Below are 27586 nucleotides of genomic sequence, written 5' to 3' on the forward strand. Positions count from 1 at the left end.
CTTAGAAACCATTACTCCTCTTTATTTGGCATGTTGGTTAATTTTTGGCAGCCCTAGCTTCATTATAGAAAATGTATGAAAACAACTTCAGACTGTTACCAAATTTCGCCTACTACCCAAATATATGCCTAGTCTGGTGTAGTTAAGGTTCACAGTATATTAGCACATTCCAAGGAGATACGGCTTAACATGTGTAAGTCACAGAAAAGTAGGTATTAGCGGCAGGGCATGCCATAGGCGAAGATTGGGAAAAATACCCAAACATCGCCTATTGCCTTTGGGGCCATTTTTACCAACTTAACCGATGAAATTCAAAGTTTTAGTGGTGTATACTAATAGTTAAGAGTACTAAAAAACGTTTTTTTGCCTTAACGGATTAAAATGCTTTCAAGTTTGAGAGATTTTTTGGGAAAAGTGTCAAAACCCAGGCGAAGATACGAAACTCTACGGTATCTATTTTGCAGATTAAGTGGTTTACGTTTCATAATTAATTTAATTGCTATTGCTATATATCCATTATAGGGTATTCTATTATACGTTTAGCAAGTTTGTGAAATTGCAAGCATATTATTGGTCAAATGGTCATGTATATCCCTGAAAACATTACAATAAATAACACAAGAAACAGTATAAACAATCGCACACAACACACAAATTCAAATATACCTGTTTTAATCCACCTTCGTTCTTCTTTCTTTCCCGGGGCCAGCTTTCTTCTTTTATAATTTTCTCGTTTTCTGCGGCTATTTTCTCTTTTCATTTTCTCGTTTTCTGTATCTCTTTTCATGTTATCTTCATCCTTTTGGTTTCGGTGTATATTCGTACAAGATATCCAAAGTAATGAGCATAATATCTATAGGTCTGCCTCACGATAAATTACGTTCACTACTTTGGAGACCATTGCAGACTAGGTTCAAATCTTCTGCCAAAAACTGAAATAGTATAACATTTTATTAAACACTATCTGATCTTCTGCTCGCGACTTCATTTGCATAAAACAAAAGATATCCGTGACATTCATATTCCTTTTCGGCGGTTTAAGCGAGAAAAGGTTACGGACGACAACAATTAAATTTTAAAACCCCCCCTATCAAAATCCCGACATTTATTGTGATAAATTGTTCACTAATCTATTTAACCAGAATTAGTAATACAAATTTATTGAAACATTAAGCAAATATATATAAATATTGTATAAACACTTATAAACTAAAAGTAACTAAGTTATATCCTAAATTAATAAAAATATAACATCCCTAAACCTAATTTAGTTACTTTTAGTTTATAAGTTTTTATACAATATTTATATTTATTTGTTATAAAAATTATCATCCCAATACTAGTACAGATATTTGTAGGGCTTAGAAGGGATTTTATTTTTATGTTTATCATTTATCATTATTACTTACATTGTCTCTTGACATTGAATCAGGTCTCTGCTCTGCTTGTTGACTAGTCCTGAAAATATATTAGGAAAAAATATTAGTATTAGTTTGGCGCTAAAAACACATTTCGTTAGTTTGATATACCTATTGTTTAACAAATATAACGAAAAAGAACACAACAACCCCTGTTACACTTGAAAACTTATTCGAAACTTCGCTTGAAAAAGGTAATCCTCGGTATATAATTAAATGAGTTTCCTATATATTTATTATGTGAGGTGAAGTAGTAATCTTAATTTAAATTTAATTTCCCAAAAACAAAGGGTATTCCTAATTTCCTATACATTTAAATGAGTTTCCTGTATAGTTAATTTAACAAGATTTAGCCTTACTACTTAAAAGAATAAGATATAATAATTTAAATTAAATGGATTAAGATTACTAACCAACCTCACATAACAATCACATAATTAATAATTATGTTATTAATTATTAATTATGTAATTAATTATTAATTATGTAATTATGTTATTTGTAATTGTGATTATGTGATTGTTATGTGAGGTAAGAGAGTAAGGCTAAATCTTGTAAACATTAGCATCCTATTATCTAGTAAGTTTTTTATAGAGCTTGGTACCTGATCTTTTTTATATTATAATGACTTACTCAAATAAACGATACTTAACAGTTAAAAACGACATGTTGGCTTGAATGCCGCTATAATCAGAAGTAACTCAATCTGCACAAGGGCATTCTGCTGAAAGCTCGTTAGATAAAGAATGACATAACCAGGGTGTCTAGCCAACGTGCCAACCGTTGACGCTCCGTGGCGTAGCGTAGTCATCTCTCTTTATCACTCGTCCATATTAGTGCGACAGAGCCAGTTGCGTTTCATTCGCTGCTGAGCATAAACGACTGTCACGTTGGCTAAGCACCCTGGACGCACCTGGACGGACCCTGGGCGCAGTTCAACGCAAACGAACATAAACTCTAATACCGAACGGTAAAATACAAAATAACTTACTTGTCATGAAGGTAATAAGACGGTCGCAAGCAAATTTGAGTTCTGTCGCGCAGGAATTAAAGATGAGACTGTCGGTGTGATGTTGAATGCAGTTTATCAGTCGATAAAAATTCCGCGGCTACCCGAAGCTGTAAGTGAAGACATTTGACACGTCAGATAAGTTTATGATTAGTCGGAACCGGTGGGCGATCGCGAATGTCGGTCATGAGGTACGTAACGACTTCGATAATATTAGTGTTTGAACCAACCCATCTAGAGCTAGGGTCATTAGACACTATTCTGTCTGGTGGCATAGGAGGCGAAGAGAAATAGATAATGGTTGTTCGAAAATCTTGGACGGCAGCAAAGGTCTTTGTATTATATTATGTTGCCTAAGCACCTAACAGTAAATTACGATACAAGTGCCAAAAGTAAATAGGAAATTCACAACGAGTGGCGATAAATTAAGACACGACCGTAGGGAGCCAGACTGAGTTAAGTAGGTAATTTTATTAAATAGTTACTTAATTATAAGTGGCGTTCCTTTGAGTAAAATGTTATTAATAAAAACTACACCTACTAATAGGTATATCTAGGAAATGAATCAAACCGTATGTTATGACTAATTGGTCTGTCAACAGCGCATTAGAATCTGACTAGCTTTTGATCGTGGATATTATGGTAAAACAGTTTTTTCCTTACTAAAATGATTCGTATGCTCTACGTGATAGATAGGTTAATTGTTAAGAGGGTAAACTTTAGAAAAACCGGCCAAGACCGATACAGACTCACACACTGAGGTTTAAGGACCTATAACTATTGAAATTCATAAATTGGATTGCGTTCAGTCGGATTACTTGTCAAATTAATAATAGGTATATCACTACACCTTCTCAAACAAAGTCCCCCCCGCCGCGTCTGTCTGTTTGTATGTTTGTTCGCGATAAACTCGAAAACTACTGAACGGATTTTCATGCGGTTTTCACTATCAATAAAATGATTCTTGAGGAAGGTTTAGGTGTATAATTTGTTAACCCGTGCGAAGCAGGATCGGGTCGCTCTCTCTCTATACGTAGGATAATTCGACTGTATGGGATATTTTTCATCGCGAACTGTAGAGATTTATCTCTATTTGGAAAAGTACGTATTCCAGGGTGGCAGATACTTTTGGCGAATAATTTCATCCGCACCTATTTGAATGGATGCTGACTGTAGTAACTGAACTTTTTTGTAGACAAACTGCTGTCGTTTTTTGTAGGCAAATTACGGTTGTGTCTCATATAGGTACTCTTATTTAGGTCCCCTGCTATATCGTGACAGTAAAACACAGGTTTTTAGATTTAGAAGTATGTTTTTTTACAGCTTCAAGGGTCAGCAGACCTGATAGTTCGATATTTAATTTATTTCAACTTGATTCCTCCACAACTTTTTGAGAAAGAGGGCCAATAGACGGACGGACGGAGACGGATGGTCAACAAAGTAATCCTTCTAGGCTCGTTATTAGTTACGGAAACTTAAAAACAAATTCGCAGTAATGAATGAGATAAAATCTTGTTTATAAATACAAATATGTGTTCTATATTGTTCGCACGCTAATTTTTAAATAATTATTGAGCTCTTCATAAGTAATAAATACTTGTAGCCTAAATGTTTTTTTTCGGCACGTATTTAACCGGTCAACTAATTAATCGAATTTGGGTAGTTTAAAATAATAGAAATGGGTACTAAAATTAATAGTTTGGCAACTAAAACGGAGCCTTAAAATATATCAATATGAGTTGCATTTTAATGCCGTTACAGCTTTTGTTTATTTTTAGGCAGGTACCAAATATTTATTTGGCAACTGAATTATTATATTGGAGACTATTTATGAAGCACATTTAAACGGCTATCTATTAATTTAAAAATGAAGTTCTTTTAAATTTTTTTGTTTTGTCACTACACGGTCAACCTAACACGCTCCTCCTCGCTTCGTTCGTCGTCGCACCTATCTTTTGACTCTGGCAGAACGTGGTAACTATTGAAGTATTTAGTAATTAAAAATTTAAAGACCTAATGGTATAATGGTCATTAGGTGTTTCATGATTAGGAATTTCAACTATAAGTATAGTAGGGTATTATACGTAAATAAATTTGTGGTGTTTTGTGGATTAGGAAATTTGTCAATTTAAAGTTTGTCAAATTAAATGTTTAAATTTAAATTATTTAAAAATGGAGTATTTAAAGCTTATGTATATAGGTATCTTAGGTATTCTGTTTATGTACAAAATATAGGCCTTATAGTAATAAGGTAAAATCGTTTATTATTAAGATCATCACTTATAAACTATTATTAAAATTAAGTATAAACTAAGTATAAAATAAATTAAAACTAATAAAATAAATAAATAAAACTTACCCACCTATCTTAGGTCCCCCAGATCTGTCCCCTGCGGAAGGGTGCCCATAAGGCTGCCTACATTCCCACGTTGAATAGCTATTCTTTGGCCTAGGAATGAGCCAGCCCTAGGGTCACCCGTCGTTTCAAAAAGTCTTTTTTTTAGGCCCTTAAAAAGATTGTGAGCGTCACGACACCATGCACGGCCCCAGGGTCTCTACCGCGAACGCCGCAAATATGTGGTTGTTTGTAAGACCAGCATATTTGCGGCGTTTTAGGGTTTCAGCCGCTGCCGCCGCCCCGCCAGCTCTCTGGGACGTGGCGACTAGATGGGAATATATATGAGGAGCGTGTTAGGTTGACCGTGTAGTGACAAAACAAAAATTTTTAAAAGAACTTCATTTTTAAATTAATAGATAGACGTTTTCTTTTTAAAATGTGCTTCATAAATAGTCTCCAATATAATAACCACAAATATATAAACAACCAAATTTTATGATCGCTTTACAATATTAGTTGCCAACTTATTATTTTAGACGCCAACCTATCAATTCAAGTTCCCTATATTTTTTTTGGGTGGTTTGATTTTGCTGCCAGTTTTTTTATAATATGATGCTTAAATTTGAGGCTAATATAAATTTATTGGTGCTAAAATATTAATGCACGGCCAAATTATATTATTATATGCCCAGTGAAAGTTCCTGTTTCATATTTTAGTTGCCCGGTTAATAATAAGCCATTTTTTTCTAGTGGTATGTTGTCCAAATTTTGTATTATAATAAGAACTAGAGTATTATGTAATTTTGAAATAATACTGTTAAAGTATAATAAAAATATTTTTAGTATTATGAAAACGAGAATTCAAAACTGTAATAAGTACAATATGTACAAGTAGCAGGAAAACTTAACAAATTTATTAAAAAAATATATAATAAATATGAGTTAATATGTGTTCAAAACGCGAAAGTTTTAAATATTATAAATTAATTAACGATAAAGAAACTTACCGCAAACCCATCTTCTATGACGCACGAAGCACTGATATTAACAAAACGGAACAAATTATAGCTAAATTTAACTAATCAATGTTATCAGGCTCCCAAAACAATATTTTAAAAATAATTAACACTTGAGAAAAAAAAATAGTAAAAGTTACAATGAACACCGACCGTCAGATTTCACAAAGGAAATGCAAAACAATTCAGAATAACCAAGCTTTTAAAATTTACTAAAAACTAAAAATGACTTAAATGGTCAAAAATAATAAAGGAACTATGCAAATGAATTCAGAATTATAAAAATTAAAAGAAGGGACCAAGTTTTTCAAATTTACCAGAAAATGAAAATATGTAAAAGTGTCCAAATTATTCGGAAATATAAAAATTGGTATTGTATTGGGAGCGGTCCTCGCGACGCGATATGCTACGTGGATGTGGGCATGGGCACTATGCGCAACGCGCAGAGCGCTGGGCGGTGCCAGCTAGGGCAGCGCACGCGCAGGCATGGCTGCACGAAAGTGCTGCCGCGAGCTTTTGACAGGGATGGAAGCGATGAAAGGAAAACTTGTGGGTGGTTTTGTAAGCCCAATTATTTTAAGTGTATCGATTTGATTGTGTGTGTAAAGGATTTCTGATACCAGCGATGGTTATTAAGCGGATATATTATTATAATTTTGTCATGGGTACTAAAATGTTAGAATTTACCTTATATATTTACCGGATTAAGAGCTATTTAGCAAAGGCGCTGATATAGGTACCTATAGGTAAATATAAATAATAATAAGTTCAATCAGTAGGTAGGACTACATAAAAAATACTTTAACAAGCGGCCTAGATATTTGATTTGAAGTCAAAATAGATATTGTATGAAACTTTCATTGATAAAGCTCTAATTCATAGAAACTAAATTTTAAAACAGGTATTTTATGATTTTAAATTGAAATAGCAATTTTTTTGACTAAATAAAACATTTATATGGCCTTAAAAAAGGTAAAGTAGGGATCTTGCATCTAAGGAGCAGCACTAGAGCCAGGGGGTTAACATGAACAGGGGTTTATTGGTGGGTAGCAGTGGCGGCGCGTCCATAAAAGCCGATCCCCACCGGCTTGCCTGTTTTTGGACATTTGGGCAGAGTTGTAAAGGAAACATGTAAGCCAAATTAGCCCCGGCTTGCCTATGGATATGTTTGACGCGCCGCCACTGGTGGGTAGTGTATAATTTTTTAAGCTGACCGTTTAGAAATGCGAGCTCTCATAGTCCTACAGCTTAAAAAATTTCAACTATATCTATATGTCCAGTTTAACTTATTAACACTAGTTACAACTCGCGCTATCCCCTAGACTATAGGTACTTAAAATGTTTTCGGTCAGTTTGTGTGAGTCGTGTTCGACTGATGTTTATTATGTAAATATGCCTATGAGATTTTTATTATTATTTATATCTAGTTGCAGTTACATTATTAGACGCTGGTAATTAAATTTATTAGGTATACGCACCACAAAAATAATTATTGAGCGTATACGGACTTTATTTTGCACATCCCTAACTGTCCTGTAATTTCTTCGGTCTGTACCTATTATTTCGCTAAGCCTAAGTGTCGCCGTATCGCTCGGAGGATGTTTTTACAACGCGAATTATAAACAAAACCCGATGACGGACCGGCGGCGCGTTTCCATTGCGACATATGTAGGTACGAGTGGTCGAGAAATTTTAATTTTACATTGTCAGTTTACGCCAATATGGAGATGCTGCCCCTTGAGTGCTCTATTGTGCCAGGGGACACTCCTCTTTTCGGGTATTCTCGGCTCCGTTCGGCTCAGCATTGCTCCGAGCCATTATTAGGGTTGGTACAACTTGACGTCCCTTTGCGTGCACGGCCAGAGAAAAGATAATGACTTGAATTTTGACAACCCTAAAGACAAAAAGAAAGATAAAATACTTATAAAATAAAATATTCCTCAATTTTATACAAATTAATATTTCGGAATTAAAGTATAATAACTTTTTAACAATTAATTAAATATTGTCCTAAAACCTGCTGTTATAAATAAAATGTCTGACCAGATTAAAATAGACATTTTAAATAACCCATATAATACTCAGCTATTTGGACAACTCCTTATCTTCCAAGAACTAATACGATATTTCGTATCGTATCCAACAATGGACAACGGCCCATACTAGGGCACTTCATAAATTAGTTCTAAGTGGTACCTACTAAGCGCTGAGTCTCCGATGGCTTCTCACGGCACACTCAGACGTTCGTAAGCATTTTTAAGAATTTGTTGACAGCTCTAATAATTAACGATTAGACCAAGAATGTAATCATGCCTTCACGAGCTTTGAAACACTTCTTTGTAGCAAGGTCTACACAAAGCTATAATCTATGTTTGTGAATTCACCACCAGATATATCGGAACGGCCAACGTGCTCAAAACATACACTTTAACGCATTGATAATAGAGGCGTGTTTAACGTGTTTTTTTTTTTTTTTTTTTTATCCTTTTTTTTTTTAAGGGTTTTGTCACGCAGTGACAATGTCACCCCCGTAATGAGATCTAATAGTAATAGTAGTGGTAACGTGTTTTTGCCGCTCCGATGTATGCGTACAGTCAGCATCAAAGTAGCGGATCAGATTATACGCCAAAAGTACTATCTACCATTCTCTACCTTTTGAACGTGAACTGTAATGATTTATCCATTTCTTTATATTGATTTATATAGCCCGTTATTCTGAACATGTTTGTTGATTTCAGTAAGTAATTTAGTTATGAATGTTTATATGAAGTCTTTTAGTTCAGTGTGCCTTTCGGTAAAGGCCTCCTCCAACTCCTTCCGGTATTTCCATTCTCTTGCCACCCTTGTCCAGAGTGGTCCCACTGTGAGTATAATTTCGTCATCCCATCGTTGGAAATCCATATTTGGATGATTTATCCATATTTGGAAAAATATTCCAGGTTGGCTCGTTATTTCAACTGCTACTTTTGATGACTGCATTTATCAACAGTTTTTTACTCAAGAGGCGGCGCAATTTCAAATGTTAAAAACATATTTTTTTACGCCCTTGACTATGAGCTACGAGTATGTCCAAAGTTACAAACCGTATTACTACTCTGACCAAAGTTATCATAATTGTTCATTTTTTTTTTAAACCCACCTACTTATAAAACGCCACGTTGCGATAATCTATCAGCTAAATAGTTTATAGCATCCGCTTCGACAAAACCATAACGGTTCGTTGTTCTCTGTTTATTTATCTCGAGTTGAAATTCGGTTCCAAAACATTGCAACAAAGTCGGCACCTATTTCATTGTTCATAGTTACACTAACTATTATGTGGTAAGCACTATGCGGTATGAACTTTGTACTTACCTCAAAACGAGGTTAAAAGAGGTACCTAACCCCAAAAACAAAATAAAAAAACTCCTCATTAAATTTTTCCAAGTTCTCGTTAAGTGACTTACCTCTCTATAATAATAATAATAAATAAATAATTTCTTTATTCAGACAAAATACAGTCCACATTTGTTAGTCTGTTACTTATAAACTAGGTTAATTTGTACTTACATATGTAAATATATTACATTTATACAGGTATTATTTTTAACCCTTTACCGCATACGAAGCCATTTATGGCGGATATAATATTCAACTCTATTGACAGCTAGTAATGATCAAATTTAAAACAAACTTTCAAAAAAAATTTTTTTTATGTGCAGTACGGGGTTAGTTGATATAATAAACATCCCCACTACGGGGGTTTATTAGTGCGGACATCCAGTGTCTTTGCAAAAGACTGTCTGGCCTATCCGCTAACATATTTAGAATGCTGTTGGGACTACCCTGGATTCTGCTTCTAATAGACACCATCTTTTTGCGCGTTACGGCGTGGAAATCCTCTACGTGGGCGTCAGCGAACATTCCAGATGCGCTGCAGAATCTAGGGAGTCCCATCAGGACCCTATGTCTTCATCTTGACTTCTTCAAGTATTTGGGCTAGATATGTCATTCTCTTCTTTTCCTGGTGTTTGGTAATTCCAGTGCTTGTACAGTTGCCATCAAACATCCAACAATAAAAACAAACTTTATAATATCAGTGCGTACCGCCAAGTGGGGTTACTGGGGACGGATAGGGTAACAGAAGACAATATTTTTTGACTATCAACATCAACTAATCTAGCTATAAACTGAAATAGATACTATACTTACACTAAAGAAAAAGTGGCCAAGCTCACTGGTGGCCGAGGCGGGAATGGTTAACCCGCGGTTTCAACTTAGGTGGCTAACGTCCTGACCACTAGACCACCCGGCCACGGCGGTACCCGTCCCAAATTCTCAGGTCAAAATCTAGCTAGTTGCAAAATTAAGCCTAAGATTGGTAAATCCTGATTGTAAAACAAAAAGTACACTGCTGTCAGCAACGTTCAGCAATTGGGGAATATTTCCTTTGTCTAATGTTACCCGTCCTGTCTCCAGTTATCCGAGTCAAGCATGAGCAAGTTCAGCCTTTGCCTTCTATTGTGCCATTTGATGGCATCTGTACAATGAATTTATAATGAAGCATAATATCAGGTTCCCTATTTTCAGCTGGTGGTACGCCGACGCGGCCGCCGGGGGGTGTACGCGCAGCGTTGTACCCCGGTGTCTTTGGACGCGTATAGCCTGGACAGCGTCAGCGTCGGACATCGCAAGGGCAACCAGAGGCTACGGGCTAGCAAAAGGAGCTATGGGAATCCGGCGTATGATGATGAGGTGAGGAATTCTGACTTCAGATGTCTACAAATTGAAGAGCGCCTGTTTTTCATCCCGCAAGGGCGAACCATCAGCTACGTAAAAGGCGTTACGACAATAAGGGCCACTTGCAACATTCGACTAACCCGGGGTTAACCGGTTAAACATTGAGTTACTATGGTTACCAGTACAATTTGACACTGGGTTAACGGATTAACCGCTTAACCCCAGGTTAGTGGGGTGGTGCATGTTACCCTAAGAGTTCTGGTTTAATGATACTCCAGTTTTGTATTTGTAGACGTAAAGCTTGAATAGCATTTTAGCGACTTCAGCGTAGGAAAGGCATGATTATGGTGTGGAGATTTATTCTACCTCCAGTACAGCCGTCTATTGACCCGTTAGCGTTGTGCACCCAACGCTAACAGTTAGGAAACGAAACTATGGAACACTTGTATGGTGACGAGATTAATTAGGTATATTGTATACAAATATTATTTCAATAGCATAGCGAGTTTACTGTATTGATAAATTTAAAAGATCTAACTGATCTTTTTTCCTTAATTCTAGGTTACTTCCCACCCTATGAACTATGCGGCGCTGGCTAATTTCGCTCTGGACATGGAATCCATGAGCACCGAATTCGCGGAGATTCCCTCCATCACCGTCCGACCTGATGAAGTTCCTCCAGGATGCGAAGACAAGAACAGATACTCTAATGTTCTGCCGCTGCCAGAGACCAGGGTGCCTCTCAAGAGGGTCGGGAATGATCCCACATCGGAGTATATTAATGCTAATTATATAACGGTGAGTAAAAAAGGTGTATCTTAACTTTTGATAGATACAGTACCGTCTTTACCATAAGGGCACACGGGGCCCGTGCCCAGGGCCCCCATCCTCAGGGGGCCCCGAAGGACAGACAGTAACAGTATATTTGATTACTCATAATAAATAGAAGATCATAGTAGAAAAAAAAATAGTTTAATTCGCTTTCTTTACTTTACAAAAAGGCCCCAAATTCGTATGTGCCCTAGGGCCCCAGTATAGCTTAAGACGGCTCTGGATAGATACTATCTTCTTCTGTCAGCTTCTGACCGGTGAGAAAATCTTTACCAAAAGCGTGTGATATTTTCAATTTCTTCCTTTTGTTTACACGCTTTAGAAGCGCTTAGCGACATCTACCGTAAGAAGAAGAGTTTTGCCCAAAGTGGTGAATGTTTCCATGTTTCCTTTAATTAAAAAAAAAGTAGTATCGCTAGCATGATAAAAAAATATAGTACCTACTCCGATGTATGTACCAGACGTACCAGTAGGTAGACAGGTACATGTTTTCTGATAAGTTTGCAATATGATTTGTGTATAAATTCTATATTCTATCAACTATTACAGGGCCCGGGCAACATCAAGAACTACTACATCGCGTGCCAGGCGCCGCTGCCCAACACCGTGGCGGACTTCTGGCGCATGGTGTGGGAGCAGAACTCGCGCGTCATCGTCATGCTGACAGAGTACATGGAGAACGGCGTTGTGAGTATCATTCAAAGGAGTTATCATTAGTTTTGAATAAAGTCGTAGGTTGTGAATTAAAGCTGAGTATAGGCGTTCTAAATGAATCGTTAGCTATTCCTCCATTTCCTCATGCCGAAATAGGTGCGAGTCTAATAGGTGATGGGTTCGTGACCACGTGGGTGGAAGGGAGCATTCTAACAGAGAATTAGAGAGACTTTAACAACTAACAATTACGGCGTGATCAGAATGCTCCCTTCCAGAGCTGCATGGTTACTTTAGAGTAGATAAGTAATTCAGAAAGAGACTCTTTCTCGAGGAGGTCATATATGAACCGTCATACTTGCATTATTACGAGTATCGGGGCCTAGCCAAAATGACAATCGATTGCAGAAAACAAAACGAAACGCTATTGTCCCTCTATCACTCTTTCATATTAGTGCGATAGAGACAAACAGCGTTTCGGTTTGTTTCTCTGCGAGTGTTATCTAGGCTAGTAGGCCTCTAATAATCCATTAATTGGACCAAGACTTGGCATAATACTAATACCTAGCTATCAAGCACATGAAAAGCGACATCCCACCGCTCATTTCGATAACTTATGTATACGCTCTGATTTTATCGATCTGGCATAATAACGAATTGCTCTTATGTCATTCCAGGAAAAATGCTATGAATACCTTCCCCCATCAGAAGTGTCAGACAACAAGCGGACCTTCGGCGAGTTCCAGATCATGCTCAAGAAACGCGAACAGCGCGACAAATACGCTGTCTCCAGCGTCCAGGTCATCAACCTGACGACCAGGACGTGGAGGGAGGTCACGCACCTCTGGTACTTCTGGCCGGCGAAGGGAGTCCCTGATGATTATGACTCGGTGCTGGATTTCCTGTCGGAAATGAGGAGTTACATGAAAGTATCACAGTCAGCCAAAGAATATGATGAAGAAGGTAAGTTTTGAGACGATTTATGTCTCTTTTCTAGCAAAGTAACAACCAAACGATAGAAAACTGGGAACTTGATCGAAGATTTTTTTGTTTTTGCTTCTAAAATATAAAGAATATAGGTATCTGTGTCTGAGATGACGAGTCTAGTAGCATAAATTTAAATAAGTGTAGATACCTTATATAAATCTTCACATTTCTCTAATAATTTGTATCTTGTGTGCTAACATAGTTTTTAAGAATTACCTAATGGTAATATTAATATTTAATTATACTTTAGTTAATTTTAATTTTATTGTAGTTATTTTATTGTAAATTGGTAAATTTATATGGAATTTCATTCTAAAATAAATTATTTGATTGATTGATTGATAACCTAAAGACAAGTATATCCGTCAAAATTACATTATGCGCACGGGAATTCCTGTTGCTTTTGGCGTTCAATGAGTAAGGAAATTAATTCCTGATTTAACATTTCAGGTGTAGAAGTAATTTACGGCGACGGCAGCCGTTCCTCCTACGGAAACCTGTCCAAGCTGCGAGAAGAGGGCAGCCCCGGCAACGGCGTGAACGTATACTCGCCGGCCAAGGCCGAGGAGATGATGCGACGAGGCCAAGCTACCAACGGCACGCTCAGCAGGATGAAGGCTGCGGCTGAAGTGGAAGGTAAGGTCCAGCCAACAGATAAATAGATTTTGCTTCTCGGGCCACGGTAGAGATGACGCAATGAAGTGAGCCACTAATGGGGCCCACATATTACCAGTTCGCCGGACGATATCGGCCTGTCAGTTAAACGCAAAAGGTGTCAGTTACGAAAAACTGACAGGCTGATATCGTCCGGCGACCTGGTAATCTGTGGACCCCTTAACGGCAGGCTCAGCCGGACGAATGCTGCATATGAGGTGAAAAGTAAGGTTCATATGGTAGAAAGGGTTAGAAGTATTGCTGGCCAGACTATTAGATGACGCGGTGAGACGAGGTACTGATGGTACGTTCAGTAGGATGAAGGCTGCGTCTGTGGCGAAAGGTAAGGATCAGCAACCAGTAGCAACTGAAGCACGCAGTCTAACGGCGTGAATGTGTATTCTCCGGCCAAGGCCGAGGAGATGATGAGTCGCGTATTTTGTAATCAACACTTCAGAAGACCCATCTTTTAACGACATTTAAAATGAAAAGTGTGTTAAACATTAAAAGTGAATGCCAAGTTATAGATATTATGTAAATGTCATTAAAATATACATTATGACTTTGTCCAGGAGTCCGACCGTGTACGGTGGTATGCGCAAGCGGCGCGGGGCGCTCGTGCGCGCTGATCGCGCTGGATGTGTGCGCGCGCGCGCTCACCGCGCACGCGGCCGACGTGCCGCGCGTCGTGCGCGAGCTGCGCGCGCAGCGCCCGCACTCGCTCTCCAACCGACACCACTATATCTTCCTGTATAAGGTTAGTAGTACCATTAGTAAAGCGCTATTAATAGTAGAAGAGGTGTAAAAACCGGCCAAGTGCGAGTCGGACTCGCACACGAAGGGTTGGGTTCCGTACCATTTTCTATAAAAACGGTCACCCATCCAAGTACTGACCCCGCCCGACGTTGCTTAACTTCGGTCAAAAATCACGTTTGTTGTATGGGAGCCCCACTTAAATCTTTATTTTATTCTGTTTTTAGTATTTGTTGTTATAGCGGCAACAGAAATACATCATCTGTGAAAATTTCAACTGTCTAGCTATCACAGATCACGAGATACAGCCTGGTGACAGACGGACGGACGGACGGACGGATGGACGGACGGACGGACGGACGGACGGACAGCGGAGTCTTAGTAATAGGGTCCCGTTTTACCCTTTGGGTACGGAACCCTAAAAACCGCGAAAAAATCGTGCCAAAGTTGGCGTTCGACAATTTCGTTGCGACGTTTTTTCATAGAACTCCAAGTAAATGGGAACTGGTCTAGCAGGAAGAAGAAGAGTTTTTCCTTAGAACAAGCAATAAATCTCTTGTAGCCAGATTGCTTTTGGGTTTGTAAAATTTAAAATTGTATACCAACCTTACATCTGACAAACAATACTTGAGTGACTAGAAAATCACGTTTAAACGATTTTTATCCAAGACCTGAAGGCAGACAGCCTGAAAGCAGAGACAGAGAGAGAGCAAGAGAGAGAGAGAGGGAGGGAGGGAGAGCGCGCAGAAGGTATACAGATATCTTGATTTCTCATGCCATAGAGGCCAATAGTATTAAAAAAAAATTATAGTTCAGTTAAGGTATTGTTTAGCAAACATATTTAAAATACCTATTCATTCGTTGCATATCTCGTCGTTTTATTCGTTCCGACAGTATCAACGCAGTCATTAACATTTTTTGTAATTTTCAGGTGCTAAGCGAGTACGGCAACAAGCTGAACGGCGGGGGTGTCGACACCATATAAGCCCGCCACTGCCGATTTCCCTCCATGACATTCAATACTAATTAGATAAGTAACGACTTGTGCCAATAACCTACTGTACCCGAGAATACCAATACCCGAGAAAAAACATGCTGACGTCAATGACGCCATAAGGCGGATCCTATTGTAGGATAAGACTTGGTTCGCATTCTGGATTAGTTTACAAAAATGCAACATTTTGAAGACTTTTTCAGACTTCCCTTGTATGTCAGATTTTCACTAAGTCTTATTTTTGAAAGTATAATATATCGTTTGGAAATGTATTTGTTAGGACATAGGTCATACAGTTGATAATTTTTGTTGGACATAGCTCATTCGTTGGGCGAGACGAGTATGCACGCTGAGTTTTGTGGTCTAAACAGTGTGAAAGATGTTTTTTTTTAATGTTGCAGATATTTAGAGATTTGTATCGAATGTTAACTAAATAATTTATTGCATAAGTACAGGTTAGGTTATTGGCATAAATCAAAAGTGAGAAAACTATTGGGAATATACCAAAGTGTAAGTTACGAGATCTCTATAAAATTTGATCGCTCAAATATACTGATGTTTACCTTTTCATGTTTAAATACCAGAATTTAAGACCATTCTATAGGTATGATTATTATGTTTGTTAAACTTTTTATTTACATTGCTAGGATGTAAATATATCTTCATGATGTTAAGCGTCAATAATATGTGACCGGATAAACTGGATATAAACTAAATTATTAATAAGCAGTTATTTAATGTTGGGATTTTCTTTTTGACGCTATGAGCCTAATATGATGTATGTAGTAGACTACAATTACTATTACCTAAGTAAATGGATTTTCGGTGCTGTTGGTGAAAATGAACTGACATTTCCACCTAAGTGCGTTGGGGTTAGATTGAAGGGGTTTTTCATGTGGGGTGAGATGAAAAATCGCCCGTAATGCTTAGGCATACGGACGATTTTTTGTCTTACCCCTTGTGAGGGACCCTTTCAATCTTATCCCAACCCACCATACTAATTATTAATAATAGGTATGCTATTGGATACTTATTACTTATGCCTAATATGAGCTGATCATATCGACACTACTTTTATGTTATAATTATTCGAACAATTTATTTTTACTTAGAAGTTCTTTCCACTAGTCTAATTTATTTTTTAAGTTACATATTTGCCAAAAATGTCAATAATAATCAATTTATTTTCGAAACGCATAATTAAATCACAAAAATGATAAACGTCATAATAATTTTCAATGCGTAGTGATTAGGTATTGAAATCTGCTGTGATTTCTGTTAATTTCTAAGATAATCTTTGCTTTGTTAAAAAATCTAGCTTTACAGTATTCCTGTAATAAAATATACCTACCTATTTTGTAAGTTATAAGCGCCTTGTAAGTATGTCCTGTGACGCAATTTAATACTCTATGATAAATATCTTGAAATCCATGAAAATAATTGGAGTGTTTTCAAAAATATACGTACCTTGGTGTATGAATATTAACTATCTCAGTGCGGTTATCTTTTGTGTATAGTTTTCCTCTACTTCTTTGATTTTATGCGTAATTGTTAAAATTTGTTGTTAATTTGATATTTTTAAGTTTGTTATAAATCGCAGCTGAATAAAATATCCATGAGATTTATTTATGGTATTTATCAAGGCATTTATTTTATTTTAATATATGTATAATATGTGAAAGCACTGTTTGTCCAACACACGTAGAATATAAGAAATATGTATAGTATTCGGATAAGTTTTATGAAAATTATGAATTACAATAATGACCAAAAACATAAAAAATATCATTGATTAAACTGTCCTTCATTAGTTGTAACAGCTGTCTTATAAAGAACGTAAATAATAAAAGTATAAAGGATAACATAACATTTTTACTTTTCTTACCTCACACGTTCACATACGTTAAGGCACAGTGACATAACATAAACTTTGAATCATATAATCGTAGCTTTTATATTGTGTTTTTTGATTAGATTAAATTAAAATACTAGGTATTCTAGACTAGGAAGTTCTCATTTTCTTCTACGGCGAATTCTACTGCAACATCATCTGGAAGAGTATCAGTAACTCCTGTCATGTCTTTTGGCATCTCAGCACTTTTTGCGGGATCGTCTGAATCATCATTAACTCTTCTAAAATTATCTTCTGTTGTCGGTGCAATATCATCATAATCATCCCAATTTTCGGGATTTTTGTCCATCTCATCCAGTTGAGCTTCGTCTACGTCATCTTCGATCCAGCTCTCGCTTGACTCCGTTTCATCTCCCTTTAGTTCACTAACAGCTGTGTTCTCAAGTGTTGAACCATTATCGTTATCATTCGGTAACTCTTGACATATGTCATCAACATAATCTTCATCGGCAAGTTGTTCGTTAAACACATCTTCAGCATCTTCAGAGTCGTAATCTGCTTCGTCCGCTTCATCTGATACTTCATTATAATCAAGCTCCACCACGCGAGCCAAATTGTGGAAACTGATTGTCTTTTTCCCTTTGTTATTTTCAAGTTCTTTTTTGGATTTGTTGCTTTCGAGTTCCTTTTTGTCGTTGTTTTTTTCGGGTTCCTGTCAAGCAAAAAGAAAAATCCTGTTTTTGAAAGTTAGAATTTTTTTTTGATAATGAATGTGGTAGATTCTTATATAATGAGCTGACGCGAGATTTGTACTGAACTGTCAATTTAATCATACCAAAAAACTCGCCAGCTTTCGCGGATCAACCTATAATGCTCGGAAAGGTAAATTATTTCGTTTTATGAACTTTTTCACGAACATCAATAATCATCTTAGTACCGTCAACTGTAAAAATATAGGTGTACAAATCATCTTAAAAATATGTCCCATAACTCTTATGTCAGTGAATTAAGAACTATGGGACATATTTTTGAGTAAGTTGTCTACACCCATATTTTTACAGTTGACTGTACCATCGGTATCATTTGTGCCACATTTAGATCTGTTCTGTAAGTTTAGTCACATGCACAGATCGCAAGTGATCGAAAACTTCCTTAACAATTAGTTAGTCACAAATAAAATTATTCTAACAGGCTTTTAAGCATTTATTTGCACGATGATTTCTGCCACAATATATTATCAATATAAATATAAAAGTTCGCGTAAAAAATATCAAAAAGTCTATCAAAATATAATCATCCAAAATTCAATACAAACCATTTATCAAATTGCATCGTCATTGATTGCCTCATGAATAGTGACTGCTCGTAAATAATAGAGGCTATTAGTTAATTCTCGTATGTTTAAATTTGGAGGCACTTCTATCTATTATGTCTCTGTTAGGTACCCCTAATCAGGCTTTCTGGGGAAAATTCCATAGCTACCATTAATCATGAGAATTCATGAGTCAGCATGGTTTTGAATTACATGTAAATTCAACTGGCGTAGATTCTTTAAAAATAATGCAATTTTTCCTTTAACATTGAAAATAAATAGCTAGGGAAATGAAGCTTACGAAACGCCTAAATAAAACTAATGGACCAGCCTAATCATTTACAAGATGGCCAAAGGGATCAAAGAAAATATTCCGAATCAAGCGTTTGTTTGGACATGGGACATTCTTCTGCTATCCCTATATTAAAATAATCCCTTACACACGACTGGATCTTATTTGGATTGCCAAGGGCGTTCGTGAGGTAATCGAAATTGGCGTTTTCCGTCTCTTTCTCGCAGACCTCGTCGACCTCCTTGATGTCCGAGGGCTGCCCGATGGAGTACGGCTTGTACAGGGGGAGTGAGAGGAACGAACCAGCCAGGGACATGGATGAGCATTTGCTTGCACCTGCATAGAATTCTCAATGTGAACAGTCGATTGTTTCTAATGATTTGCAAAAACCTTTTTTACACAGCAAGACTTAGGGCTGATTTAGACAAACTCGCATGCGATTTTAGTTACATTGCGGACTGTTGATTACGTCCAATTCAACCGACCGATCAAAAACCGCAATGTAATGAAACTCGCATGCGAGTTCTCGCATCGTCTAAATGAGCCCTTATACTGCTAACATACCTCTGCTTTCGAAAATATCAATCCCATATACCATATTAAACGGTAAATCCATACTAATATTATAAATGCGAAAGTGTCTGTCTGTTACCTCTTCACGCTTAAACCGCTCAACCAATTTGGACAAAATTTGGTATGGGGATAGTTTGGGCTCCGAGAAAAGACATAGGGTAGTTTTTATCAAACATCATTATCACCATCATTCCACGCAGACAAAGTCGCGGGGAGAAGCTAATATTAATATAAAAGCAAGTAGGTAAGTTCCCGAATCACCCACGGTTTAATGGTCATATTGACACAGAATTTTTTTATTAACAATATTTTGAAATCATTGTATTAGCAAAGCTAATTCTATGCAATGATAACGAAAAAGTTTGCTTACATCTCTTTGTTGGATGAACCAAATCTGCCATAAGCTGCTCCGACTGTTGATGAAATTTAACTTGTTATCGTTTGCCGCTTATTCGTTTTCAAATATTAATGCCAATTATAACTTCACTTTCGCTTACCTCACGTGCTGCTGTACCACCCTGGGAAAAATATAAGGAAAACAACTTGTAAATAGGGAATATTACGCGAAACTATGAGTAGGGGGCGCCACTACCACAATCCATCACAATCTGGGGGTCTACCGCGAAGTGTGGGCGATGGTACCTAGGTAGTTTTACAGAAATATATCAGGGAAATGTCATTCCGGTTTTTATCCCTAATCACCCCAGTTGACGGCATTTACTCGTAACGAACTAATTATGGGCGGATTATGTTCATGTTAGTCCATGTGACCTATTTTACTGGAAAATGATTTTTTCCTACTACCATGTTGTAAACGTACCTTGACTTGAAATCGAACTTTCTCGCCTGTCTCTTCCTTCGTATCCTCCTTCTTTTTGGTGTGAGGCTTGTTGCCAGCTTTACGTAAACGACGAACGTTGTACGCGCGATATGCTGCCTGTAACAGATTTCAGGATAAATTATTGGTAGGTACAATAGGCTTAGCGTGGGCCTAGCACAGGAAGGGCGAGATACTGTCGCGCCAATCATGTGATAGCCCGGCAGGGACTGTAGCCTACATGACAATCGTTCGTCGACAAACGCCAATCGAAATGTAAAATGTAAAGGAAAAGACACGTGATCGTTTCTATCATTATTTAAGATTCGATTGGTTTCTTTTTCTATAAAAGAATTGTTGTCATGTTGCTCTTTTAAAAAGTTAAGATTATAGACGTAAGCGATTATTATATTAAGGGTACTTATTTGCTTATTAATATTGGATTGGCCTGAATTATATTGATAGGATATTCTACACTTATTCTGGTTAAATACATGAATTATTATTTAGCTGTCTGAGATTAGCTATTTTCGGTGCACCATTTTACCAAAAGAGTCCAATTGTGAAAATATGACATGTCTATCTTCTGATATTTTAGTTTATCACCTGTATTTTGGAAGCGACGCAATCGTAGTTGATGTCTGGGCTTTCCGTGACTTTCTTGTATATTTTAAGCGTGTGTTTTGCCGCACGTGATGTCTCATCCATCTCGCTGTCTGTCGACGATGACTGTGGACAAGAAACCTTATAACTGTTACAGAGTCCTCATAGCTTTGCCGTTTCAGAAACATTCAGAGAAAGTATCGTTGTTTATCTTGGCCCACTAAGATCGGCTCTTCACTCACTATTGTGCATAGATTCTCCCTAAGTACTACTAGTAGTAGTATACTGGAAAAGTGTTAAGATTTAATCCTGCAATGAAATATGTCTTTCCATAAATCAACCATCAACAGAGTTGAGTGGCGAATTGTCTTTAAAAAATTGGCAAGCGGAGATGGAGACAAAAATATAAGAAACCTATTATTCTAGCCTTCGGACAGAAGGCATGCAGCGCCAGCGACAACGTCTCAAATCTTGTCATTGGGAAAGCATACGTAACAATGCGCTCCTCATTCTCTACTAAATATCTGACTGAAGATATTAGTATTTTGACACTTTGTATATTCGCTACAGGCAGGCACCTACAATCGGACAGAAAATAGTTCAGGGCGGTGAAATCGAGAATGCCCCAGATCGCAGGTGTTTGTGGTACGAACCGAAGGTGAAGGCTATAAATATGCGATCTGGGGCTTTACGAATTACCGCTCGTGGTTTGTCTAAAGTTTTACGTCTTGCCTTGGCCAGGAAATGAGATTTTCTCCTCGCGTAGCGGGCAGAAAATCCCACTTACGGCCTAGGGTGACGTAAATATTTGAACATGCACTTTAACCCCTTGTTCAGATATTTCTAAAGCACCTGTAGATGTTCATGTTACCTCGACTTGAGTGGATTTGTTCAGTTGGTGGCGCAGAAAAGCACGCCGCACCGCATCCTGGAGGGCGGGAAGAGCCTTTGGATCTATGCCGGTTTCTCGCACCAAGTTCTGTAGCAAGTTGCCCTCTTTCACTGAAAATAGCAATTCGCGTAGGTATTTTTTAAAGTTTAATGATGTTAAGTTAAAGCATTCTTTTTAAATGTGACCACTCTTCGTTTAGCAAGACGGAGGAGAGTGGCCGAATGAAAAGGCAAGTTTGAGAGATAGATAGGAGTCCTTCATGCATTGATTCCAACCTAATATTAAACGAAAATTCCTTCTAGAATACAGACCGTATGGAGACAGACGAGCAGACAAATGCAGCACGTGTTGCATTTGTCTGTTTGTCTGTCTCCATACGGTCTGTATTCTAGAAGGAATTTTAAATGGTTATGCATAGGTTGTGCATGGCCCCAAAGACTGAATTACCTACTAACGCGAGCCAATCATACATAGACACATTTAAGAAGCTCTCAACACATACACTCACAAAATTGTAAATTCTACAAACCTTCACCACTTGAAAAGTACCCTGAGATAATTTCCAAACTCTTCTGAACGTCTTCTTCACTCAGCGACAACGCGCGCAGTTCGTCTCCCAAGTCCGCGCAGTAAGTGTTCGTGCAGACGTCGTCGCATACGCGCGCCGCAATGAACAGGTGCTCACGCGCAACTAGCAGTGAGGAAAGGTAGTCGGCGATGAATTGGTAGAGGTTTTCAGGTTGAGCGCGTAGTACCTTGCAAATATCAGAGGAAGATTAATCAAGAAGATAAAGCAAACTTAACAATTAATATGTACAAATAGCGGCAAAAGGATTTAATAGGTTCCTCCTACAGAGTGGTGTAGGCATAATGGGTGTATAAACCAACTTAAAACCGTAAAAAAATTTGTTACATTGTTCAACATCTTAACTGGTATTCACAACTTGACCAAGTCATGAGTAGAGTGAGGAAACTAGTCTGGATTTTTAGGACACTAAGGCACATTGTACCAGGGAAAAACAACCAATCAAACTCGCGTAATATATTAAATGAAATATATATATCCCTGGTCCAATCTGTCCTAGTATATTGTATCTCTGTCTGGGGTGGATCGGCAAAGAGTCGTTTTATTGACCTTGAACGTGCCCAACGTGCATTAATTAAGATTATGTATTTTAAAAGAATTAGGTTTCCTACTGACCAACTCTATTTAATTAGTAACTTGCTAACAGTCAGAAAATTATATATTCTAAATATCACATTAAAAAAACATAAAATATTACCCTATAATACAAATCACAAAAACAAAAGAAAAAAAGCAGTCGTAGCGGAAATTGTAAAAACAAGGACCTCATTTGCTCGCAGACAGTTCTGCCCAAAATCCTCACATGTTTACAATAAATTGAACAAACAACTTGAAATTTACTCGAAACATTATTATGACTGCAAGAGAGAAGTTACAAATTGGCTGAAGACCTTAACCTATGATGAGACAGAGACTTTACTACATTGATCTTGATTGAAAAAACGCACAAACAGACAAGCACACACACACACACACACACACACACACACATACACACACACACACACAGACACACACACAGATAGAGAGGGATACATATACATTTCTTTTTCTTTTATTTTATTCATGTATCATAATTCTAGATTAAGTGTAAATAGTAACTATAAACTAGAATTTTAGCCAGTAAATTAGAGTTAATTAGAGTTAATTAGCTTAGCATATGTTATATAATAGTTATGTCTAAAGGAAGAGCGGCGTCACCCAACACAGGCATTTTTGCTTACCGGGTGGCTCCATCACTTTACATTATAAACAAAGTGTGTCTTATGTAATAAAGAATTTTTGATTTTTTTTTGAATTTTTTTGAAAAAAGGTTAAACGGCAGTTGAACTACAAGTAGGGCCGCCTAAACTATGCTGGGGCCCCTGGGCACATAAGAATTTGGGGCCCTTTTAAAAAGTAAAGAAAGCTAATTAAACTAACATTTTTCTACTATGATCTTCTATTTATTATGGGTAATCAAATATACTGTTTGTTACTGTCTGTCCTTCGGCCCCCCCTGAGGATGGGGGCCCTGGGCACGGGCCCCCTGTGCCCTTATGGTAAAGACGGTACTGACTACAAGACAAGTGGGTAAAATAGGAAATTCTTACTTCTCGAGAAATATCAGCCATCAAATCCTTCAGTCCCTCAGGTAGGGCGAGCCTACAGCTCTCTCGTATTTGGGGTTGCAATAAGTCCTCCATTATTTATCAAATATTTATTTATTGTGCAAAAAAATGTTGACATCAAATAAGGGCGAGAAATCAAGTAAGCCGTGGTTGCGATTAACATACATGTAGGATACATTTAAACTAAAAATAACACTTCTGAACACCGTGTGCAAAGTCTAAAATAATAAGAAATAAAAGATTCATTAACTTAGCCCGATATTAAACAGATTTTAAGAATAAGTTAAGTTAGTTAGTTAGGTTAGTTAGTTCTTTCTTTATATTGACAAAAAACAATCTCTATTGGTAATTCCAAAATGTTAAAATAACGCCTATTCCCAAAAATTTACTCTAATACGATGGAATGGAGTTGGCTGGTCTAAGTATTTAGCAGATGGCGCCAGCATAGCTTGCCCTGTCAATCCCTACATAGAATGGTCAAATTCGTGTGGTACTATACAGCACGTCCACGGATGATTTTATTATTTCTTTTGCGGTACATATTCATGAAAAGAAATGTACTTTTATGTACTTATGTTTTAAAAAAATGTAATGAAAGTCGCATGCGAGTTCGCGCGCCGTCTAAATCAGCCCTTAGGTTCACCTTTTTTAATCATGACAGCGATTTTTGCAGTATGACTGTCACATTTTGATGTGCTTGTAGATAGTACAATTTGAGTACATTTGTTTTGTATTCATTTGACATTAAATTAACCATAAATATAGTGTGGTCGTGCCAGGCAGTATCTACCCAGCACGACCACGACCTGTATGTCGCTATGCCAAAACCGTGCGAGTTCATTTTTTAAAAACATAAGTAAAGCCTGACAACAGTTTATTTGACCCTCGCCATTTTGCGGATTTTCAATGGTACTAATTTCTTTTACTGGCAACAAGTACTCTTTGACAACGAACGTTGGATGTCATCGAATGTCATGTGTGTAAACAAACGGAAAATATCTACGAATATATTCAAATATAAACGGTTTTATTACAAAAATGCTAAAAAAAATTACCAAAGATGCGAAAAAAATTGTAGTGAATGCAATCAAATACTTACAGCTTAAAAAAGACGAAGGATTACATAGTATTCCAATAAACAATGTTTTAAAGTTGGTTGTTGACATGACCGGTATTGACATTATATAGTGCGGTTTAATTGAACTGGTTAGTTGTTTGGTTTAAACTTTAATATTTCATTTAAGGTTTATGTAGATCGACGATAAAAATCCTATAATCGAATTGGAGACTGAACGGTTTATAATCGAGGTTGGTGGTCCTGAAAGCGACACAACATCTGATGAAAATCAGACTTCGTCAGAGTCAGAAAACGAAGAATATATAAATATTGAATATTTAGAATCAGATTTTGACGAATAGATAAATTGAAAGAACCGAATTCTATGTAAGCAATGTTTTGACATTATACGAGTATCAACATGAAGCCAATGCCCACTACCCCGACTATACATGACGTACGCACATTATTGCCATACGTAAGCTGTTTCCAGCGACACTATCTCAGGGTTAAATAAACTGTTGTCAGGCTTTACATAAAAGTACATTTCTTTTCAAGAATATGTACCGCAAAAAAAAAAAAAATCATCCGTGGACGTGCTGTATAGTACCACACGAATTTGACCATTCTATGTAGGGATTGACAGGGCAAGCTATGCTGGCGCCATCTGCTAAATACTTAGACCAGCCAACTCCATTCCATCGTATTAGAGTAAATTTTTGGGAATTAGGCGTTATTTTAACATTTTGGAATTACCTAATAGAGATTGTTTTTTGTCAATATAAAGAAAGAACTAACTAACCTAACTAACTAACTTAATTTTTAATGGAATATTATGCCCTGAATGCCAGCCCTTTAAGCCAAATCTCATAGAACCACATAGAACTCAACTAGAGAAAGAGGCAAGTTATGATGGCGCCATCTATGCAAACCTTTGACATTTGCCAACCCCATTAGCCAACATTTTGAAGTAGTTTTTTAGTTCTTATAGTCGGAATTACCTGAATAGGTACACCTTAAGTTTTAGCCAGTGGCGTAGCGTGAACAAATCTATAACCGTGGTCGAAGTCGCATCTGCGAGGACCTTTTGTTTTACTGTAACCAAAGGGGCCTCGCGCGAAGCCCCCCCTTAGGGCGCGAGGCCGTGGGCGACGGCCCACTTCGCCCACGCCTAGCTACGCCACTGGTTTTAGCCACGGCTCATGAGAGCCAGGGGTCCGCTCGGCAACTAATCTCTCTACATGATATAAATACACAGACATACCTATGTGCTAAAAATATGTTTTTGGACGTGGCGTACGTCTCTTTCATTATAGGTACATAATTACGAACTAAATAAACTTTACTCTGCTAACCTTAGAAAATAAAATATAACTTATTAAAACAGAAATATAACTTGGATCGATGCTAATACACGACTAGGAATCACTGTGGTGAGTTTATTCATCTTCGCCCTATTGTTCGTCTTTCTTGGTGGTATCCATGGCCGTGGCGTCGGGCACGGTTATGGCATCCGAATCCGACACGAATCTCTTCCTCTCTTTCCGAGCATTTTGCATCTTCTGTAGTATTCCGTGAAAAACTAATTTTATAAATCGTCATATGACAACCAAAACTCACTAATTACTAAAATATAATTAAACAAAAATCAACCTTATTTAAATGCTATTAAGTTGTGGTATAAATTGTGAGTTTTGGTTGTCACCTGACGAAGTAAGGGGTGCTAGTAATCAATGATATTGATTTTATTCTTCTTCGCCCTCTTACGCGTCTTCGTCGGTGACGTCCGTGGCCGTGGTGGCGTCAGGGACGGTGGTGACGTCCGTGGCCGTGGTGGCGTCAGGGACGGTGGTCACATCCGACACGTAGCTCTCGTTGCCTTCCGTTCGTGTTGCATCTTCTGTTGAATTCAATCAGAATAACCTTTACTAGAACCAAAGTGTAAAGATCTTCCCTCTAGTTATAAATGGATGGCGCTTTTTGTTTTCACTAAATTGTCAAGTGTCAACTTTTGATAACCACAGTTACCGTATACCGCGTTTCCACCAGAGATGTGCGCGGTTGCGTAGCGAGGGATGTGTTGTTAAAAACCAATAGCAGACTAGAGCTGCGCTGAGCGAGGATAGGCCCCACAAGGCCCAACTTGGGGGCTCAAGGAGGTTTGTGTTGTATCTACTCAGAAAACGATATCATCTGACATCGATATCGATATATCTATCTGACTCATATGACTCAGGAACAAATCCTGTTCCTGTCTGTGCTAATAATCGTACAAATGAATGCCGGTAGGGCCAGGATTCGAACCCAGAACCTCCGGCTTCATAGGCAGGGTCACTAATAGTCACTACTGACTAGGCCAGACCGGTCAGAAGTAATTCTATTGGTTCTTAACAAACCAATATTCCTTACTACGCTACGCATCCTAATGGTTAAAAGCGGTTCAAATATCTTGGCCATATACTGACGGATGACATGAGAGACGACAGTGACATGGAACGCGAGAGAAGGGCTCTGGCTGTTCGTGGCAACATGATAGCCCGTAGGTTTGCCAGGTGTAGCAGGGGAGTCAAATGTACATTAATTAATGCTTATTGTCTCTCCTACTACACTTGTCAACTGTGG

At 37.7% G+C, this 27586-nt stretch overlaps 2 protein-coding genes across 2 annotated transcripts in view; one reads left to right on the forward strand and one right to left on the reverse strand.

Annotated features, from left to right (window-relative positions):
• The window catches only part of LOC134798779 (mucin-2), a 93830-nt gene extending 78365 nt beyond the window's left edge, over nucleotides 1-15465 (forward strand). The window contains exons 6-12 of the mRNA XM_063771154.1: nucleotides 10351-10515; nucleotides 11062-11298; nucleotides 11881-12018; nucleotides 12660-12945; nucleotides 13420-13605; nucleotides 14196-14380; nucleotides 15308-15465. Coding sequence (XP_063627224.1) covers nucleotides 10351-10515; nucleotides 11062-11298; nucleotides 11881-12018; nucleotides 12660-12945; nucleotides 13420-13605; nucleotides 14196-14380; nucleotides 15308-15361 — 1251 coding nt within the window. The 3' untranslated portion in view covers nucleotides 15362-15465. The remainder of the gene's footprint in view (nucleotides 1-10350; nucleotides 10516-11061; nucleotides 11299-11880; nucleotides 12019-12659; nucleotides 12946-13419; nucleotides 13606-14195; nucleotides 14381-15307) is intronic.
• Nucleotides 15466-17134: 1669 nt separating this feature from the next.
• LOC134798794 (uncharacterized) lies at nucleotides 17135-24029 on the reverse strand. The gene is made up of 9 exons (XM_063771176.1): nucleotides 23890-24029; nucleotides 22241-22466; nucleotides 21691-21821; nucleotides 20823-20945; nucleotides 20220-20336; nucleotides 19897-19917; nucleotides 19770-19812; nucleotides 18975-19162; nucleotides 17135-17934 (listed from the first exon to the last, which is right to left on the reverse strand). The coding sequence occupies exons 1-9, from the start codon at nucleotides 23980-23982 to the stop codon at nucleotides 17368-17370; spliced, it is 1509 nt and encodes a 502-aa protein (XP_063627246.1). The 5' UTR covers nucleotides 23983-24029; the 3' UTR covers nucleotides 17135-17367.
• Between the last annotated feature and the right edge of the window lie 3557 nt (nucleotides 24030-27586).

Source organism: Cydia splendana, chromosome 17, assembly GCF_910591565.1.
Source record: "Cydia splendana chromosome 17, ilCydSple1.2, whole genome shotgun sequence".
In the NCBI taxonomy this organism is placed as follows: Eukaryota; Metazoa; Arthropoda; class Insecta; order Lepidoptera; family Tortricidae; genus Cydia; species Cydia splendana.

What these genes read in the sequence shown, in the direction of transcription:
- LOC134798794 (XM_063771176.1), bottom strand. Translation starts at nt 23,982, where the DNA reads ATGGAGGACTTATTGCAACCCCAAATACGAGAGAGCTGTAGGCTCGCC. An exon ending in GCGTCGCTTCCAAAATACAG is followed by an intron (nt 20,337 to 20,822) that starts GTGATAAACTAA and finishes AATCTGTTACAG; the next exon opens with GCAGCATATCGCGCGTACAA. An exon ending in AAGTTCGATTTCAAGTCAAG is followed by an intron (nt 19,918 to 20,219) that starts GTACGTTTACAA and finishes TATTTTTCCCAG; the next exon opens with GGTGGTACAGCAGCACGTGA.